Source organism: Mesoplodon bidens (assembly GCF_964165515.1).
Source record: "Mesoplodon bidens genome assembly, chromosome: 10".
Classification (NCBI taxonomy): domain Eukaryota; kingdom Metazoa; phylum Chordata; class Mammalia; order Artiodactyla; family Ziphiidae; genus Mesoplodon; species Mesoplodon bidens.
The window spans coordinates 5,654,578-5,671,501 of record NC_138172.1 but is presented as its reverse complement, the minus strand read 5'-3'; the positions used below and the strand labels follow the sequence as shown (position 1 = coordinate 5,671,501).

Here is a 16,924-nt window from a genome sequence, read left to right as displayed (position 1 = left end):
GGATTCAACCATTCTTCTCTTGGCCTCTCCTGAGGCATCACGACATGGGAGCGAATCGAAACTGTCCCGTTTCCCTCGAGTGGGTACACTGCCTCCAGAACTCTGAGGTGGGCACCTGCTTTAGTTGTCATCTGTTCCAAAAGCCCTCCGGAGTCCAGAGAATGAAGAGCTTTATCTTTCCTGAGAGGGACTGTCTCAGATTTTAGCTTGTGTGTCTGGGGCCGTGGTTCCACAGCGGTGGCTCTTAAAGAGCCCTCACCTGTTTGTCCTCTTTCCTCCGACATGCAGCTCCTGGGAAGGGATGAGGAGGCAGTTACTAGACCAGGCCTCGGGTCAGTGCCTCATCTTGCCATGTCCTGGCCAGACCAGGATTGGGCACCAAGTGGCCTCCTCTAGCACCATGGGCTGTGGGAGTTCACGCCAGCAGTTTGCCTTTTAGAAGAAGTGCTTCTAGCTCTACTTTTGCATTCCCTCTCACTTCTGTACTGACATGTCACCTTTCTGGATTGCCAAGTTTGAGGAATAACTGGTGTTGGTGGTGTGTAACATGATTTCTGTGTCAAGGGGCACGTGCCCTGGTTTCTGTCTTGATTGCTGGCAAATTCTGAGCTACAGGGAAATGCACTGAGTGTGAATGTTCTTGTCCGCGATTCCTCCCTTAGACAGTGTAGATGCTGATGGTAGTCGATCTGTTGTAAATATATACATATATATTCAGTTAAGCACTTCCAGGTGGGTTGCATAAGAATCAGGTCCTTAAATACCTCCCAATCTGATGAAATGATAGAAAGGAATAAAGAAACATTTCCCAGAATGGAGGAATACATTTTATTTTTTAAATTCATTTTTGTCCAAGCAGTGAGCTGACCGTGGCGTTGCTTCTTTGCATGTGATCCGTGTGAACATTCAGGTGCTTTTCATGTGACATTTGTGAGCCACAAATACGAAGCTGCCATGTGAATTTAGTCAGGCTCCAGGGTGGTGTCAGCCACGGTCTGTCAGGTGAGGGAGAAAGGGACTAGGGCTCCCTCCCAGGGCCAAACACAAGCAGACAGCACACCCTGACTGTCCTGTGCCCTCGGGCAGCATGCTAAGGACAACTCTGTGGCCTGGGGCATCCGTGTCACAGTATAGGATTGCCGTTCAGGTGTTTTGTACCCATTTCTTTTCCGATGTTGTCGCCTTTTTTTGTACCATCCAGCTGGGAGAACCTCAGCCAATGCTGGAAGTGTGATTGAAGTACCTCTCTTCTGTGACTCTTGTACAGCTTAATGTGCAATAAAGGAAAAGTTATATCTGTCTTCAGTGTTAAGTTGTAAAGTTTCTGGCTATTCAAGCATCTCTGTACAGTTGGGAAAGCACTCAGGTTTCTGGTACAAGAGGCTGAGCTATCAACCTGCAGTACTTTACAAGAAAATGCTGATACAAATGATGTCAAACTTTGGAAAAGGCAAAAACTGGTTAATATGAAATGCTCTGCTAATCTATCATCTTCACTAGTTTTCTGATTTGAACTTAGAACTTCTTCAACATGCAAAATTTCATTAATATTTACTTATTTATGTGTAACTCACCCTGGTATTAATTGGTCATTGCTGACAAAGTGGAGTCCATGCCGTGTAGCGGGGAAACTGGCTTAAAATCATGGATGTACTATGGTGTAGACATACAGTTCTGCCTCTCCAGAGGGTACAGGTGTCCTGGTGTTTCTAGAAAACTAAGTTACAGTACAACTCTTAGCTGTCGTTGAGTTTCTGTAAGCCACCTCCTTCCAGTGGGCACGTGAACGTGGACTCTGGGACTGAGACTGAGAAATGAGATCTCCAGGTCACCAGAAGGTTTTCTGTCTCATGCTGGGAGAAGGGGATCCTGGTCCTTTTGGGGGGGGCCTCTTCTTTGCCAAGTGGTACTCACAGCATCTCCAGGGAGAGAATGGGACTTGGATTTCTGGAGAATTTCACCACATACACCTGGGAGGGACTGGAGCCCCTGAGGATGGTACTAAGAGGCAACTGGACATGAAAGGTCCTAGTCATGGGCATGAGTTAATGCTGAAAGGAAGCCCTGCTGGGGGTATGGCAATCAGACCTGCAGGCATGGAGCAGGACAGACTAAGGCCAACTCCAAAAACACAATGTAAGTCAGTGATCATCGATGATCATAAGGCACAGAATACTTTTTGAAGAACTTGCTTGTCCATTGTCATCTTTGAAACACTACTCTCTTGAAAGGTAACTAAGACTAGGTCTTAATTTTTAACAGTTTGATGGTTGTAAACACCGAGGTCCAGAGAAGTCTGCTGACTTGCTCAGGGAGCTGCTGATAGACTATGTCTTGGGTTTTCTAACCCCCAGACCAGGGCTCTTTCCACTGCCCTGCACGGTGTGTGCCGTGTGGAACTTGAGACCTCCTAGTACACCGTGGGCCAGGTTGGCCTGTACCTGAGGAACCTCTGGGGGAGAAGGGTGGTCCCTGTGGTCTGGGGCCCTTCCGTAAGAGAGCTCACCTCTGATGGGGGCCGCTCATCCCATGGCTTCTTCCCAGTACTCCGACTTCTGTTGTGACTGAGTCGCTGTGAGTCTGAGGAGGAGCATGTAGCGGCGACGTCTGAGGGTAACCAGGGGCCCGCTCTGGAGCCCTTCAGAGCCTCGGGTGGCTTCTTGTCATAGAGCTTATCCTTTGGTGATTAAATAGCCACACCCTTTGGGACATAGATTCTAATAAGGAAACCCTCTGATATGGTTAAATTATGAAGTTTTTCTTGTACTGAACCTAGGGGGCCCTGGGCAACCCCAAGGAATGCCACCCCCAGGCAAGGTGCTGCGTCCACGCCGGCTTCCCCCTGGACCGTCACTGCCACCTTCCTCTTCTTCCTCCTCCTCCTCTTCTTCCTCCTCCTCGGCTCTTCAGCGGCCGGGCGGCCTCACCACCCACGGAGATGCACCCTCCAGCGGCAGCTCCCTGGCAGAGGTCCAGCCACCCCCGGCTGCTCCACCACAGAAGCCCCAGCCTCACCCACAGCTCAAGTAAGAGACGACTCAGCAGCTCCTCCCCTCCCCTCTTCCTGCCCCTCCTCTCAGGCCTTGGGCTCCAGAGCTGCTAGGAAGCACCTTCAATCAGACCTCCTCCTAAAGATATTTTTGTGGGGTTTTTTGGGGGTTTGGGTTTTGGTGGGTTTTTTTGTGGGGGGCATGGTTGGGTTGATTGGGGAGGGCAAGAAAGAGGGAAGTGAAAGTCTTAAGGTTTAGCTAGAAGCTCAAACCCTCCCCTTTCTTCCTGGGGAGTGGCAATAAAGCAGTTACTACCCCCTCTCCCGTTCTTGTACGAGCTTAGGGTTTGGGTTGCTTTTTTTTTTTTTTTAATCCTCCCTCCCACTCTTTTTTCCATTCCTTTTCTCTGTGTGTATATGTGTCTTTCTCTTTCTAAAAAAAAAAAAAAAAAATTTAATTCTCTTTTCTGCCTCTGACTCACAGTTTAGGGTGTGCCAATCAGCAAGGCTCCCCAGAAGGAAAAGGGGGAAGTAGTTAAATCCATTTCGGCTTTTTACCTTCAGCTTTGTCAGAAGGAGGTTGCTTTCTGGTGTGGTCATCAGAGGAGAGGCCCGTAAAGAGACCCTGAGGAGCTCCATCCTCTTGGGTTCGCTCATTCCCAACAGTAACCCTAGAGACCCCTGTCACACTATCCTGCTTCAGAGGACAGAACTGAGGGCCCCTAGAGAACAGTAGAGCTGCCCTTGGCAGGGACAGCACCTGGGTGCTCAGCTCCACCCTCCCCCAGAACCAGAGACGGCTCTCTTCAAGGTTCCCAACCACAGACCTCTGTCATGACTGTCAGCACAGACAGCCGCAGCCTGGGGGATCGGAAGCGTTCCGTGAGTGCATCTCAGTAAAGAGATGAAACTCTCAGGGACGGAGAACAGGGAGCTGTCGAGCTTGGGGCTCAGATGAGCCACTCAGATCATCTCTAGTCACTGCACAGATGAGAAAACACTGCTGAGAGAGATCTGATTTTGTCAAAGCCCTTCTGCTAGTTAGCGGCAGAGCCAGGATGAGGGCTCGGGTGGTCCAGATGACCACTTTCTCTGGATCTTCCAGTCCTGTGTGATGGGAGGGCCGTCCCCTGGCCTTGCTCCGCAGCTCTGGCCGAGGGTACATTTCACGTCTCGCCTGCCTCACGCCCTCCCCTCAACCCAGTCGTTTTCTGCAGCTGACTTTTTAATCTCGCTTACCTTCTCTTGAGCCAACTCTGGCCCCAGTCTGAGGGCAGACCTGTGGGCTGTCACTGCCTTTGGGCTGAAGCTGTTGAATCGAGCCAGCCTCTGATGACAAGCGGGAGGCTTGTACCTGTGCCCTCGGCCTGTGCATGCCGAGGAGTCGCCGCTCCCAGAGGCCAGCATGTTGGGGCTCATCCCAGGCCCAGTGAAAGGCAGGGCACCTGTTCAGCCACTGCGGGAGAAGAGACAGGCTCATGCCCCTGCAGAAGGGAGTTTCTGGGGCTGTGTCCGAGTTCAGGGGAGGGCTGGGAGCCCTGAGATACCGGGAGAGGAGTTCTGGAGCCAGGAACCAGCAGGAAGGAGACAAGCAGAAGTCAAGAAGGAGAGAAGACGGCCATGGAGACGCCAGACCACGTGTCCTGTCCTGCAGTGTTGGGCCTGGCCTCCCCTCCACCTTCTTGCCTTCACAGTTTTTCTCTCTGACTCACTAGTGTCTCAAGGGAAAAATTGGTCCCTAAAATATGTGCAGTTTGGGTTTTTTCATTAGAAAAGTACCCAGTAACCTTGTGTAGGCCTGATGTATATCTCTGTTGCCCCTGGACACCCTGAAACTCACAGACCTCATATCAGGCTCCTCTGAGGAAGGCTGCAAGGGCGATTACGCCCAAATAGAGTTGTTAGAGTTCGTGTCAAGTCAAAAGGTTCTTTTGGAATCAGAGAAAAAAGCAAAAAAGAAAAAGCCGAAAAGGCCTAGAGATCATTTTACCAGACATCTACATAACACAATTAAGAAACCAAACAAGAAACCGAGTCTCAGAGAGGCACGTGGCTTCCTAAGGTCAAGAGTGAGTGAGAGGCGGGACCAAGACTTTGACCCAGGTCTTCTGATGCTGGCTCCACTACTGGACAGTTGATGAGAAAGAGCACAAGAGTCCACCGGCCCCTGGTTGCTACGTTTCACCCAAGGGGAAGGGTGTGAGATTCCTGGATTAGTTCTTGCCAAGTTGGGGCTCTGAAATTTAGCCTGTGGGCCCTTTAGCATTAAGTGAAAGAAAGAGCCTTGAGCCACCCCTTCTTCTCCTCTTTCCCTTCTCCTTCCATCTCTTCTCTCTTTCCCCCTTCTCCCTCTCTCCCACGCTGCCTCCATCCTTTCCTGTTTGAGCAGCACGGCAGGTAAAGAAAAGAGCACAGGGACCTCCCAGGGGCCTGCTAGCATGCCCCATGCTGGCTTTCTCCTCTGTCACCCAGTCTCCCTGGGGTGGGAGTGGGCCTTCCGGTCGTGTATCCTCGTGTCACCATCCTTCCCTGCCTCACTGGGAACACCACCCTCTCACGTTCTCTCTGGTTTTTATCTTCAAGCAAGTCGCAGTCCCTGACAAATGCCTTCAGCTTCTCTGAGTCCTCCTTCTTCCGGTCTTCAGCCAATGAGGATGAAGCCAAGGCAGAGACCATCCGGAGCTTGAGGAAGTCCTTTGCCAGCCTCTTTTCAGATTAGCTCTCCAGACACACAGAGGCACCCAGCCCAACCGGGAAAGGCATCCAAGACATTTGCCAACAACAGTCAGCCACACTTGGTGGTGATGTCCCATGACCTTAACGTGTGTGGCCCCCTCCTCTGCTCTGTTGCGCTCAGTGATGTGGTGCGGCTCAGAAAGGACCAGGTGAAGGTCTCAGAGCAGGTGCCTACCCAGCGAGGGGCACCTGACGTCAGAGAGGATAGAGCTGCTTTCCTGTAGTCGTGAGAGCTTCCTTTGCGATCCTCGTTCGCTGTGACTTTAGTGGCCTTATCGTGACAGCACCATCACGTCTTATTCTTTCTTTGAAACCAAGCTTCCCTTCACTGAGGACACCTGGTTGCTTAGCCGAGCTCAGATGCAGTGCTAAGCATGCCCCCCTGTAGTCAGTGCTACCTGTTTGGGGAGAATATACTTACCCCAAAATAACTCTCGGCTCTAAGTGTTAGGGACTCACCCACACCTGGATCCCTTGTCACACCTGTTTAGCTGTTGAAAACACACCTGCCCAGCACACAAGATTCCTCGATTGCTGTGGTAGTGAAGCCCCTGTAGTTTGCTGACTGGAGAGATCAAGGACCTACAGTCCCCCTGCCACCTCCGGCGCCGTTCTCCTGTGTGGGGCGCAGTGATCTTGAGCTCCTCCAAAACTGTGCTGTAGAGAATGCATGCCAGTATGCCAAGATTTGTGTTCCTCTCCAAATAAATGTTAAGACCTTTGGTGTAATAAAAGCAGCAGCATTAACCAGCATTTGATTCAGCCATGAGGTCTCCCCTAGGCCCCCCTTTTGACTGAGAGAGTGTACGTGAGGCACGCGCGTGTGTGTGCGCGGGAGTATAGGGAAGGGAAAAACCCAGGAAGTGAAGCTGTTTGTGTCGGTGTGTGTGTGACTGTCTTGGCAATGGTTGAGAATACGGCTGTCCTTTAGATGCCCCCCAGGCTGCGCTTCCTGACACCTCCCTGGTAACTCAGCGGTTCTACCAGTTGTACTGAATGTGGAGCCTTTCTAATAAGGATAGCATCCTGGCTTCCGTCGTGGCCCAGTTGGAGCTGCTTGTCTGGCCCATCAGTCTCCTCAGCTAAAACCCACACGGAGGTGCCAATGAGGCAGGATGGGCCTGCTCTCATGAATGAGGTCCGCCAATCCCCCGGCATCCTGAAGTCTGTGAGAGAGGGCGGGTTTCAAGGGATTTCACTGGCTTCTTCGTGACTCTTGGTACTCAGGAGTATGTTCCCAAAAAAACCACAAATGCTGTGAGAATGCATACCACATCTGCATTGATATTAACATCTTATCTAAATAATTTCCTGCACGTGTTCCCATCCTACTAACAACTCAACAAAAAAACACCCATCCTAATGCCGCTGTCTTGCTAACTCCTCACAAGCAGTAGGTGCTGAGAAGTCAGAGAATGAAGTTCTCTGGTGCCAGGGTCTCCTTTCCAACTCAGCCCATGCTTCCAGGGTTTGAGGGTGTAGACTTGTGCCTTCTTCCTACACTTAAAAAACAGCAAGTAGAACCTCCATTGAGTGACACCTGGTGGGGGCAGCCCTTATCCCACCACAGTGCACATAATTAGGGAACAAACAACTAACAAAACAAAAGCGGGGCAGGCAGGTAATACCTGTGCTCAAGGGAATTGATCTTTATGGTTCCTTCCATTTCCAACCAAGAGGCTACCACTTGTAGTCACTTCTATCCCCCAGTTCCAAATGTTTTCATAAGATGAATTCATTTCATCAAAAAGCATTTATTGAGCATTTAACATGAGCATAAACATTGTGATGGATTCAAGGAAATATTTACTAATATTTCCATAGTGCATACTAATTTCCAGGCACAATCCTAAGTGATCCATATATATGAATTCATTTATTCCTCGCAACAACCCTACATCATAGGCACTATTATTTTTTTATTATTATTATTTTACAAATGAGGAAATGGAAGCAAATCAAGAGTCAATAACTTGCCCAAGGTCACCCAACTGGTATGTGGTGGAGCTGGGATTTGAACCCAAGCAGTGGAGCCCCATGGCCTTGCCTACTTGGCTATATTACTTTTATTTAATCTAGCAGAGGCAACAAGACAATTTTATTAAACTGTGCATAATGTGATAACAAAATTAGAGATGTACACAAAAATTCTTCACGTCCATACCCACCTCCTTCCTTCGCCTTTTCTCCATCCCTTGGCCCCAGGGAAAGGAGGGGTGGGAGAACTTTAGGGTATTTGTCACCAGTGTTGACCCCTTGTCCTAGAACTATGAGTAACATACATAGTGTATCTTATTCCGATCCAATATAACTCTGGTTCTTGAAAAATTACTCATACTTCCACATGTGATGTCAGACCAAAAGCCACAAGTGGCTTATTTAGAAAATGAGTCAGCCTGGAACTGCTGGGGTGTCAAAAGGGGGAGGCATTTACCATAGGTCATGCAGCTTCCTAGTCCAAAGGACACATGGATTCTATCCAACCCTTAGTAATGGGGTGGAGCCAGAGGTGGGGGAGTTCCATTCAGAAACAGCACTCTTGGTATATAAAAAGATGGCCCCAGAGACTGGGAAATTTGCTACTCCCAACAGTCAATAAATAGCTGATGAATACCATGATGAAAGATTTTCTAAAGCTGGGATCTGCAAAGGTTGGAGAGAGTCCTCTATAGCTCTTGAAACCTTTGATCTGTCAGCCACTTCTGACCACTGTGCAACCATCACTGCAGCTGATGGGGATTCCCTACCCACATCCTCACCTCAGATGAATAGAGACAGACACCTTATCCCTGCCATCATCAAATCCCCATCTCCTTGGGTCAAAATGAATTCAGTTTGCTTATCATTTATCTGTTCATAAGTCTTTATTGTACACTTACTAAGCTCAATAAATTCTGTGGGACGAATATAAAAATGAATTAAGCAAGGATTCTGACCTCACAAAGTTTACAGCCAGTAAGGGAGGTAGCATGTAAACAGATATAAAGTAGACAGTGCTGAGTGTCATAAGGCAAATGCAGTCAAAATGCCAGTTTGGAAAGATGTGAAGCTTGATAGGATTGGTGAGGATGTGAGAAACAGAACTTCTATGCATTGCAAGTGGGAACGTTTGTCGGTACTGGCATTTCAGTGGACAATTTGGCAGTACCTAATACACAAACCCTATGACTCAGCAATTCCATTTCTAGACGTTCATTCTGGAGAATCTCTTGTACAAGTACTCAAGGAGGCAACTAAAAGAATGTTAGTCACAGCATTGTTAGTGAAAAATGGAAACAACCACTGTCTCTCGTGGAGGAATTAAAATATAAATTGGTTTATTCATACATTGGAGTACTACATAAGAGTTAAAGAAATAAGCAAAAGTATTTGAGGAATTCAGATAAGATATGGAAGTTAAAATGGAAAAGATAAGCCAAGTAAGTGAAAAATGGACAACAGCCGTACATGTGGTTGGAGTGGAGCATCCTTCTAGCTGGGCAGTCAGAGAAGGTGGCATCCACTGGGGAGCTGTGAGCAGCCCACAGGATCGGGAGGCCTGCCAGCTTCAGGGAATGGGGTGAGTGCACAGAATTCAGTCACTGAATTTTTCAGCTGGAAGTTTCATCTAGTTCTATCCTCTTCGTTTTACAGATGAGAAAACCCAGATAACTCAAGGAGCTTGCCAAGGTCAGGAAGGAAGTTAGTAATAGAAGCAAATGAGGCTTAGTCCCAGGTGTCTGATGGGCAGGCCTTTCGGACACTGTCCTTGGTGAGATAAGTGAATGGCTTGCATTTCCAGGGGCCCCCAGGGAGGGCGGAGCTCATGGGAACATTTCCCGGAGACTGGGAACAAATGGGAGAGTCAGTGTGGGGCAGCAGCAGTTCTGAGTTTAAATGCCTGCTTTGCTCATTGTTAGCTAATTGACTTCGATTATAAGTTCTTTAGCTTTTCTGTGTCTCGGTTTTCTCATCTATGAGAACAATACTATCTTTCTGAGGAGGTTAAGAGTTAAATTAACGAATTCACCTAAAGTCTGTTTCTAACAGTGGTTGGCATGTGAGAGGATCACAAGATATCCCCTCCGTCTCAAAAAGACAACAGCAGTGTAAGCTCCAAACTCGCTTGGCCGTGACTCCTCCGAGAGTGAGAGTGGCTACACAAATGCCAATCATGCCTTTCTTCCTCTCCTGTAACCAGGTGGGCCTCAAGGGCAATTTCAGCCCATCTGATTCCTTTTCCTAGGGCTATGGCTCTTTCAGCTTGAGTTGGTTAAATTGAGTTGAGGGTAGACACCTGGGGAGGCAAATGCTGCTGCCTAAACATCCTACTAGCAATGAACACAAACACACACGCCAAAAACCACTGCAGCTACAGAAATGACGACACAAACCCCATATGACTCTAACGGACTAATTTTTAAACACTCATACCATATGATCATTCCTACAGTGGTGTGGTTTCCTTCAACCAATTCCTTTGGGAGGCTAAACATTTATTCCAACAAACCTGCTGCTTATGTTCAGAAAATAATTGCCCTCAGATCTGTAGCCCTCAAATTTGAATTTCTATAATTCTTGGAAGATCAAGTGTTCTTTACCTTGGGATCTAGAAATTCCCATGCAAACTGTTCTGTGCATTGTGCATTTTGGCAGGTCCTCAATACACACACACAAAAGATTAAGAATCATTGCTTTAGAGAGTGAATTTTGATTTTTAAAAAGCACTTAAAATTCTTTTGGAGTCAGCTCTAATGATTAAGCTAGATAATAGGTAAGGTTCAAAACAGTGTGACTATAAATTAATGAGATAATATTGTGTGGCTTGTAAGCTGGTTCTGAAGGAAATTAATCCCAGAAAAGGAGTCTCATATGTTTTGAGTAGTTTCTCTTTGAAATAAATGCCAAGCCCCATCAAGATTATTGATTCTGAAAGAGAGAAGATACATTTCAACAGGCAAATTCTGTTGTTTGTTTAAAATAATTTTCTTACTGTCTAATTCTCAAGTCACAGACTACATTCAGAATAATGTTCTCTTCTTCAAATAATTGTCATCATTCTCCCTTACATTTGTGTAGTATTTTACAGTTTATATAGCACCTCGTAATTTAAAGGCACTTTACAGTTTATAAAGCACTGATTCATCTCTCAATTTGTTAGATTCTGACAATAGCCCCCTGAGCCTAACTAACCCTCATTATAAGTGACTTCTGAGTGTCTGAGCTTTGGGCTCATACTTGAATAGTACTCTTCTTCCTACAAATCTCCTTGGACTTCAAAGCCTGTTGGTTATAAACATGTGGGAAAATAATGCAATTCTTCATTCCCTCTGGTAGGCCCTCCTCTTATTCAACACCCTCTCACTGTCTGAGAACTTGCTTTCCATCTTGGCTATTGATATAGTCACACACACACACAAACACGCACACACACACACGCATATTTGTGCTTGTCCACTGGTCTACATTTTCAGGAGTCTTTTCTTCTCTTGTTTCATGGTCTGTACTCCCCAGCATGTCACTTTGTCAGGGAAATACAGGAGAGACGGGAAGAGGGAACATCAGAGAGCTGTTTCAGGGACCCCAACCCACATGTAAACAAATGCTCCCCAGGGAACACCAACTCCCTGGGCATTTTCATCCTCCTGCATATGCACGCACATCTCTTTTGATGAGAATTCCCACCCTTCGGCTAACTCCTCTAGGCAGCTCACAGCAGAAAGCCACAGCCATCCCAGTGGATCAGGTTAAGTGGCAGCCTAACCAACCCTAGTTGCTCTAGATCCAGTTCTTGGGGAAGAGAGATTAGCCCTATCAGATTACTGATGGGACAACCAGATTTGGACCTCTTGGATCCATTCTGGAGCCCATCAGTAGTGACAGAGAATTGCAAGAGTAGGCCCAAAGGGTCCCTGTGGGCAGCTCAGACAAGCCAGACCTATCAACACTCTGAAGACCCTCAGACCATCCCAGAGGCCTGAGTGGCTTGGCAAGTGGACTGGAATGACATTTGGGCTGCTTATTGGTCTTTGGAGTCTCACCGGGCTAATACAATACAACATTTGGGATCTAAAGATACTTTTAATTTGAATATTTGATACCAAAACAGTGAATGTCTCAATATATTTCAATATAATATTAGTAGGAAAAGGTCAGTAGATTATTTCTTCTTAAAGACTTCTTATTCCTTTATTCTGTCCCCACAGCAATTATTCCGGATTAGGGCTTTTATTCACACCTTATTGTGACAGCTCCCTAATTGGGCTTCCTAGCTTCAATCTCTTGCCTATTTCTGCCAATTTTCTTTTAAAAAATCTCTGATCATCAAAAATCTTTCAGTGGATCTCCAGGCTTACGGAAGTAGAGCCCAAACTTTTTACCTTGGTATTTAAGGCCCCCTAGAGTCTAGCCTCACTTTACCAGGGAGGCAGTATGTCTAATGGTTAGGTATTTGGGCTTTGGGGTCAGACAAACCTGGTTCTACTGCTTGTTAGCTGTGACCTTGGGCAAATGACTATATACTTCTCTAAACCTTAGTTTCCTTACTAGCAACTATTGTAATTGTAATACTTCATATGTTTGTTGCGAGAAATAAAGGAGAGAATGCATGGAAAGTGCTGTGTGCGGGTACCTCAAATATATACAGAAGATCCTAATAAATTTTATTTATCATCATTACTTTCCAACCTTAACTTTCCCTATTTAGTTGCAGCTAAGCCAGTATGAAATTCACTGTCCTTGCTTGTTTTCTTGCTCCACACATATGCTCACTTTATCATTTTCAGCTGTCCTCAGCCCCTTAAAAATTCCTCCTTAAACTCATTACTCATTCAAATTATGCATAACCTTCAAGGCCCTGCTGAAATATCACCTAGTTTTTGAAGCACTTTCTGCCCATCTTGGTAGTCCCCCATGATTGCTCTTTCTCCTCTAAACTCTTACCAAACACACATTGCCTCTACTACTTACATAAATTTTTTGCAAGTTCGCACAGTTCTATTAAAATGTGTACATCTATTTTGTCTCTTTGTTCTTTTTCAAATCCTGAACTCTTGTTGGTGACTTTTATATTGAATTACTTTCTTCAGCTTTTTTTCCTACCAAAGTCAATGTTTTGGGCTATTCTGAACCCCCCATTTTTTTCCCCAACATTTTATTATGAAAAACTTTATAACTACACAGAAAGTTGAAGTAACTGGAAGTGAACATCCATATACTCACTACCTATATTCTACAATTAACACTGTATTATGCTTGCTTTATCCCATATCTATCCATCCCTCTATGCATTCAACAATGCATGAGATTCAAAAAAATCTTATGTTTTTAACGCATTTCACAGTAAGTAGCAGACATCAGTGCACTTCACAAATCATGATATAAATTAGTTCCGGGCTTCCCTGGTGGCGCAGTGGTTGAGAGTCCGCCTGCTGATGCAGGGGACACAGATTCGTGCCCTGGTCTGGGAGGATCCCACATGCCGCGGGGCGGCTGGGCCCATGAGCCATGGCCGCTGAGCCTGTGCGTCTGGAGCCTGTGCTCCGCAACGGGAGAGGCCACAACAGTGAGAGGCCCGCATACCGCAAAAAAAAAAAAAAAAAAAAAAAAAATTAGTTCCATCTGGTAAGGACTTTGAGGATGATTTAATTTATCCACTGATTTTATAGATGAAAAAACTAAAAGCCCTAAGATACTAAGCAATTAGTCTAACATTGGTCAATTGATCAACAGACATACACTGATCATCTACAATGTGCCTGGTATTCTGCTAGGGAATATAGTGATGAGTGAAACAGGTAAAGGCTCTGCCATCATGGAGCTTGCAGCTTCATGGGGGAAGGTAGGTGTTGAATAGGTTGTTACAAATGGTTAACTAATGAAGTACACAGGGATCCAACTAGGTGGTGGGTTAGAAAAAGGATTCTGAGAGGAGTCATTACTTACTCTTCTGATCTTCAGACCCTCACTGTTACTGATTTCCAAAGGTTTTCATGTATAATAATGCTGTACTCTTTTTTTTTCCTATATGAATAAGTGACTATAGTGTAAAATTATTCTAAAAATAAGAGACATCTCACAAATTCCTCCAGAAGAGATCAGATGCTATAGGCAGTTGAAAGTGAAGCCTCTGTGGAAGAAAAGACTCTCAGGACCATGGAGATGTCAGCCTGAGCCCACTCAGTAAAGCTACAAAGTAGAAACATTGGCCTCTCGGGAGCTACAGCAGAGATGCTCAGGTCAGACTGCAGGAAGCATATGAACCCAGGCAAAGGAATCCTAGACTCTCAGGAAGGCCCATATAGGGTGGGATCAAAGAATTACAGATATAAGGATTTCAGAGTGGCCTCCTGAGCTGGACTTGGTACCTATTTCTAGAGTTGTAACTTCCTAGTAGACTATGTGTGAGTGAAACATGACTTTTCCTTAGGAAATTTCTAGAAGTTCCTCTCCTATTGAATGGTTTATGGATTTCAGTTTCTCTTCATGTTTGTTCTGTTGGGATCTATTTTACTGTTCTAAGGTAAAGAAATGGGTCCATGGTTGGTCTCAAGACAAGGGAGTAGGTCAGAGATTTATCAAGGCTTGATGTCTCATATTTAGACTTCTGAAGCCAGTTTGGCCCTAAGCTAAGTTCATAGATTAACTGAGGACATTCCCAACAGGATCCTTTTCCCTAAAACTGCCATTTCAAAGGACATCATTATATCTGGAGGGACTTGCTTTCTTGTCTTTTCTTTCTTGTTTCTTTTTTAAAATTTATCTTATATTTGTAAGTAGACCATTTGTAGATAACTCTAAAAACTTGCTGAGTGAATGGTTGTCATCAACAGGGAGGACCGTGAGTACTTTGTATTATCATTCCCCATTATTATTTATTAGTGTCCCTTTACCCCAGGGTCATCTCTGAATTCCTTGAATGGAACGCCCAGTGTCTAAAAAACCAGTTTATCGCTGCTCTAGTCCAACCCTGCTATCTAGTCTACAACATCTCTGATGATTGTTCACCCAGCCTGTCTTCAAATATAAGATTTTAGACTTCCTGTTTAGCTGAATCTGAGCTAAGGTCATATTATAACCATCATCAAAATGAAGAAGTAGAAGCTGCTTAAATCAAGATCCCCCTGGGATGTACAGGTCAGGAACTGTCAACCAACAGTCAGGGTGTATGTGGGCCAAAGCACTCAGAGCGACAAGGGGTGGCTGCAATGTCCACCTCTGGGTCAGAGCCAACTGCCTCCAGCCCAGGGAAGGCAGGCAGGAGGAGTTCCACAAGCGGGTACCTTGGAAAATGGGGTTGGGCTCTTTGGCAGTATTTTACTCCTTACAATTGTTTTAAGCCTCAGGGCCACTGGCTGTTGGAAGTATCCGTTTAATTAAAACATTCACCCTAAGTGACTGGATCAATCTAATGAAAGGTTGCAAAGACTAAGCATAGAGAAGATTAAAAATGTGTTTCATATTGTCATTTTGTCACTAACGCCCTCTCAGGTCTCTCCTGTTACGAAGTTCAAGGCTTCAATAGATGGGATCTTCCAGGATCACAAAATATATGTATTTTTCCTTCTGGAAAAGGGAGCTTCTTAACAACCAATAAGCATTTAGAGATGGCAGTGTGGCAAGAGGGATTCCTCATGCCAGGTTCCACATCCAAATGGACTGAGGAAAAGTACTGTGTGACAAGTAATCATGGATAAGCACAAATGGGAAGCTTGACTTCCTAAGCCAGAGTTCCCACTTCTGCCCCTGAGTTAGGTGTTATGGTCTAGCAAACACCTGACAAACCCTCAAAGCCCAGGCTTGTGAGAGAGAAGGGCGGAGAGAAAGGCATAACTCTATATGAAAGGAAGTGATTCATTTTAAATATACCGTATTTAAATACAATATTAAGTTGAGCATATGAGTCCACACTCTACTGTGAGGAAGGGTGTGGCTGCTAGAAACCAAACTGGGAAGAAACAAAGCAACCAAAGTTGGATTTTAGTAGACACATACCAGCCCAAGAGTAAAATGCTAGCAAGGTGCCAGCTGGATAGCGTAATTATCAGAGTGCAAAACAGAACAGTGTTTCTGAGAAAAACACCTGGTGAACCCTCAGAACATAGAACTCAGGAGATCAAACAGAACCCTGAAACACAACACAAAACCTAACATTAATATCTTTGCTTCGGGATTTCCCTGACGGCGCAGTGGTTAAGAATCCGCCTGCCAGTGCAGCAGACATGGGTTCGAGCCCTGGTCGGGGAGGATCCCACATGCCGCAGAGCAACTAAGCCCGTGCGCCACAACTACTGAAGCTCGCACACCTAGACCCCGTGCTCCGCAGCAAGGAAAGCGACCACAATGAGAAGATCGTGCACCACAACAAAGAGCAGCCCCTGCTCGCCACAACTAGAGAAAGCCTGTGCTCAACAACGAAAACCCAACACAGCCAAAAATAAATAAATTAAAAAATTTTGGGGCTCCCCTGGTGGCGCAGTGGTTGAGAATCCGCCTGCAGATGCAGGGGACACGGGTTCGTGCCCCAGTCTGGGAAGATCCCACATGCTGCGGAGCGGCTGGGCCCATGAGCCATGGCCGCTGAGCCTGCGCAGCCAGATGGAGCCTGTGCTCCGCAATGGGAGAGGCCACACAGTGAGAGGCCCGCGTACCACAAAAAAAAAAAAAAAAAATTTTTAAATCTCTTTGCTTCTTCTGAATTGTGCTGTCAGTGGCGGCATTCTTCCAAATACAGATGGTTGGTTATTGAATGGTAGAAGCAAGGTGCTGGCATGGGTGGTTTCAGGTTGTCATTGTATGAATAGGAGTCAGTTGGGTCCTTGCTGCATAATTCCCGTTGCTGGAGGTGAACCATACATGCGATTTCTGTCCCCAAGAGAACACAACGTGAAGTGTCTTGAGTGGGATGAAGTGACACTGGGTGGTGGTTCTGAAAGCAGGGGGCTCCGGTTGGCAATGGTCAGAATTGTATTCCGTTTCCTGCACTTTTGCTACTTCCACTTTTTTCTAAACTCACCTCATTCAAGAAGATTTCTACTTGCTGGCAGTCAGTCTAAATGTGAGGCACAGAACGAGGACATTTGCCTTCTGTTTGAGAGCTGTAAAATCTTTCAGAGAGAAACATTCACTAAAAAAAGAAAAAAAATTAAATCTAATTCACATGTACATATAGAATAATTGAATCTTAAAATTGGAAGGAATTTCAGAGGGCACCTAATCTTG

The 16,924-nt window shown here is 45.9% G+C and overlaps 1 protein-coding gene across 1 annotated transcript in view; it reads left to right on the top strand.

The window, feature by feature from the left end:
- The window catches only part of SYN2 (synapsin II), a 170,065-nt gene extending 163,594 nt beyond the window's left edge, over window positions 1-6,471 (top strand). Inside the window, exons 12-13 of the mRNA XM_081247224.1 lie at window positions 2,777-3,026; window positions 5,573-6,471. Coding sequence (XP_081103350.1) covers window positions 2,777-3,026; window positions 5,573-5,708 — 386 coding nt within the window. The 3' untranslated portion in view covers window positions 5,709-6,471. The remainder of the gene's footprint in view (window positions 1-2,776; window positions 3,027-5,572) is intronic.
- The last annotated feature ends 10,453 nt before the right edge of the window (window positions 6,472-16,924 follow it).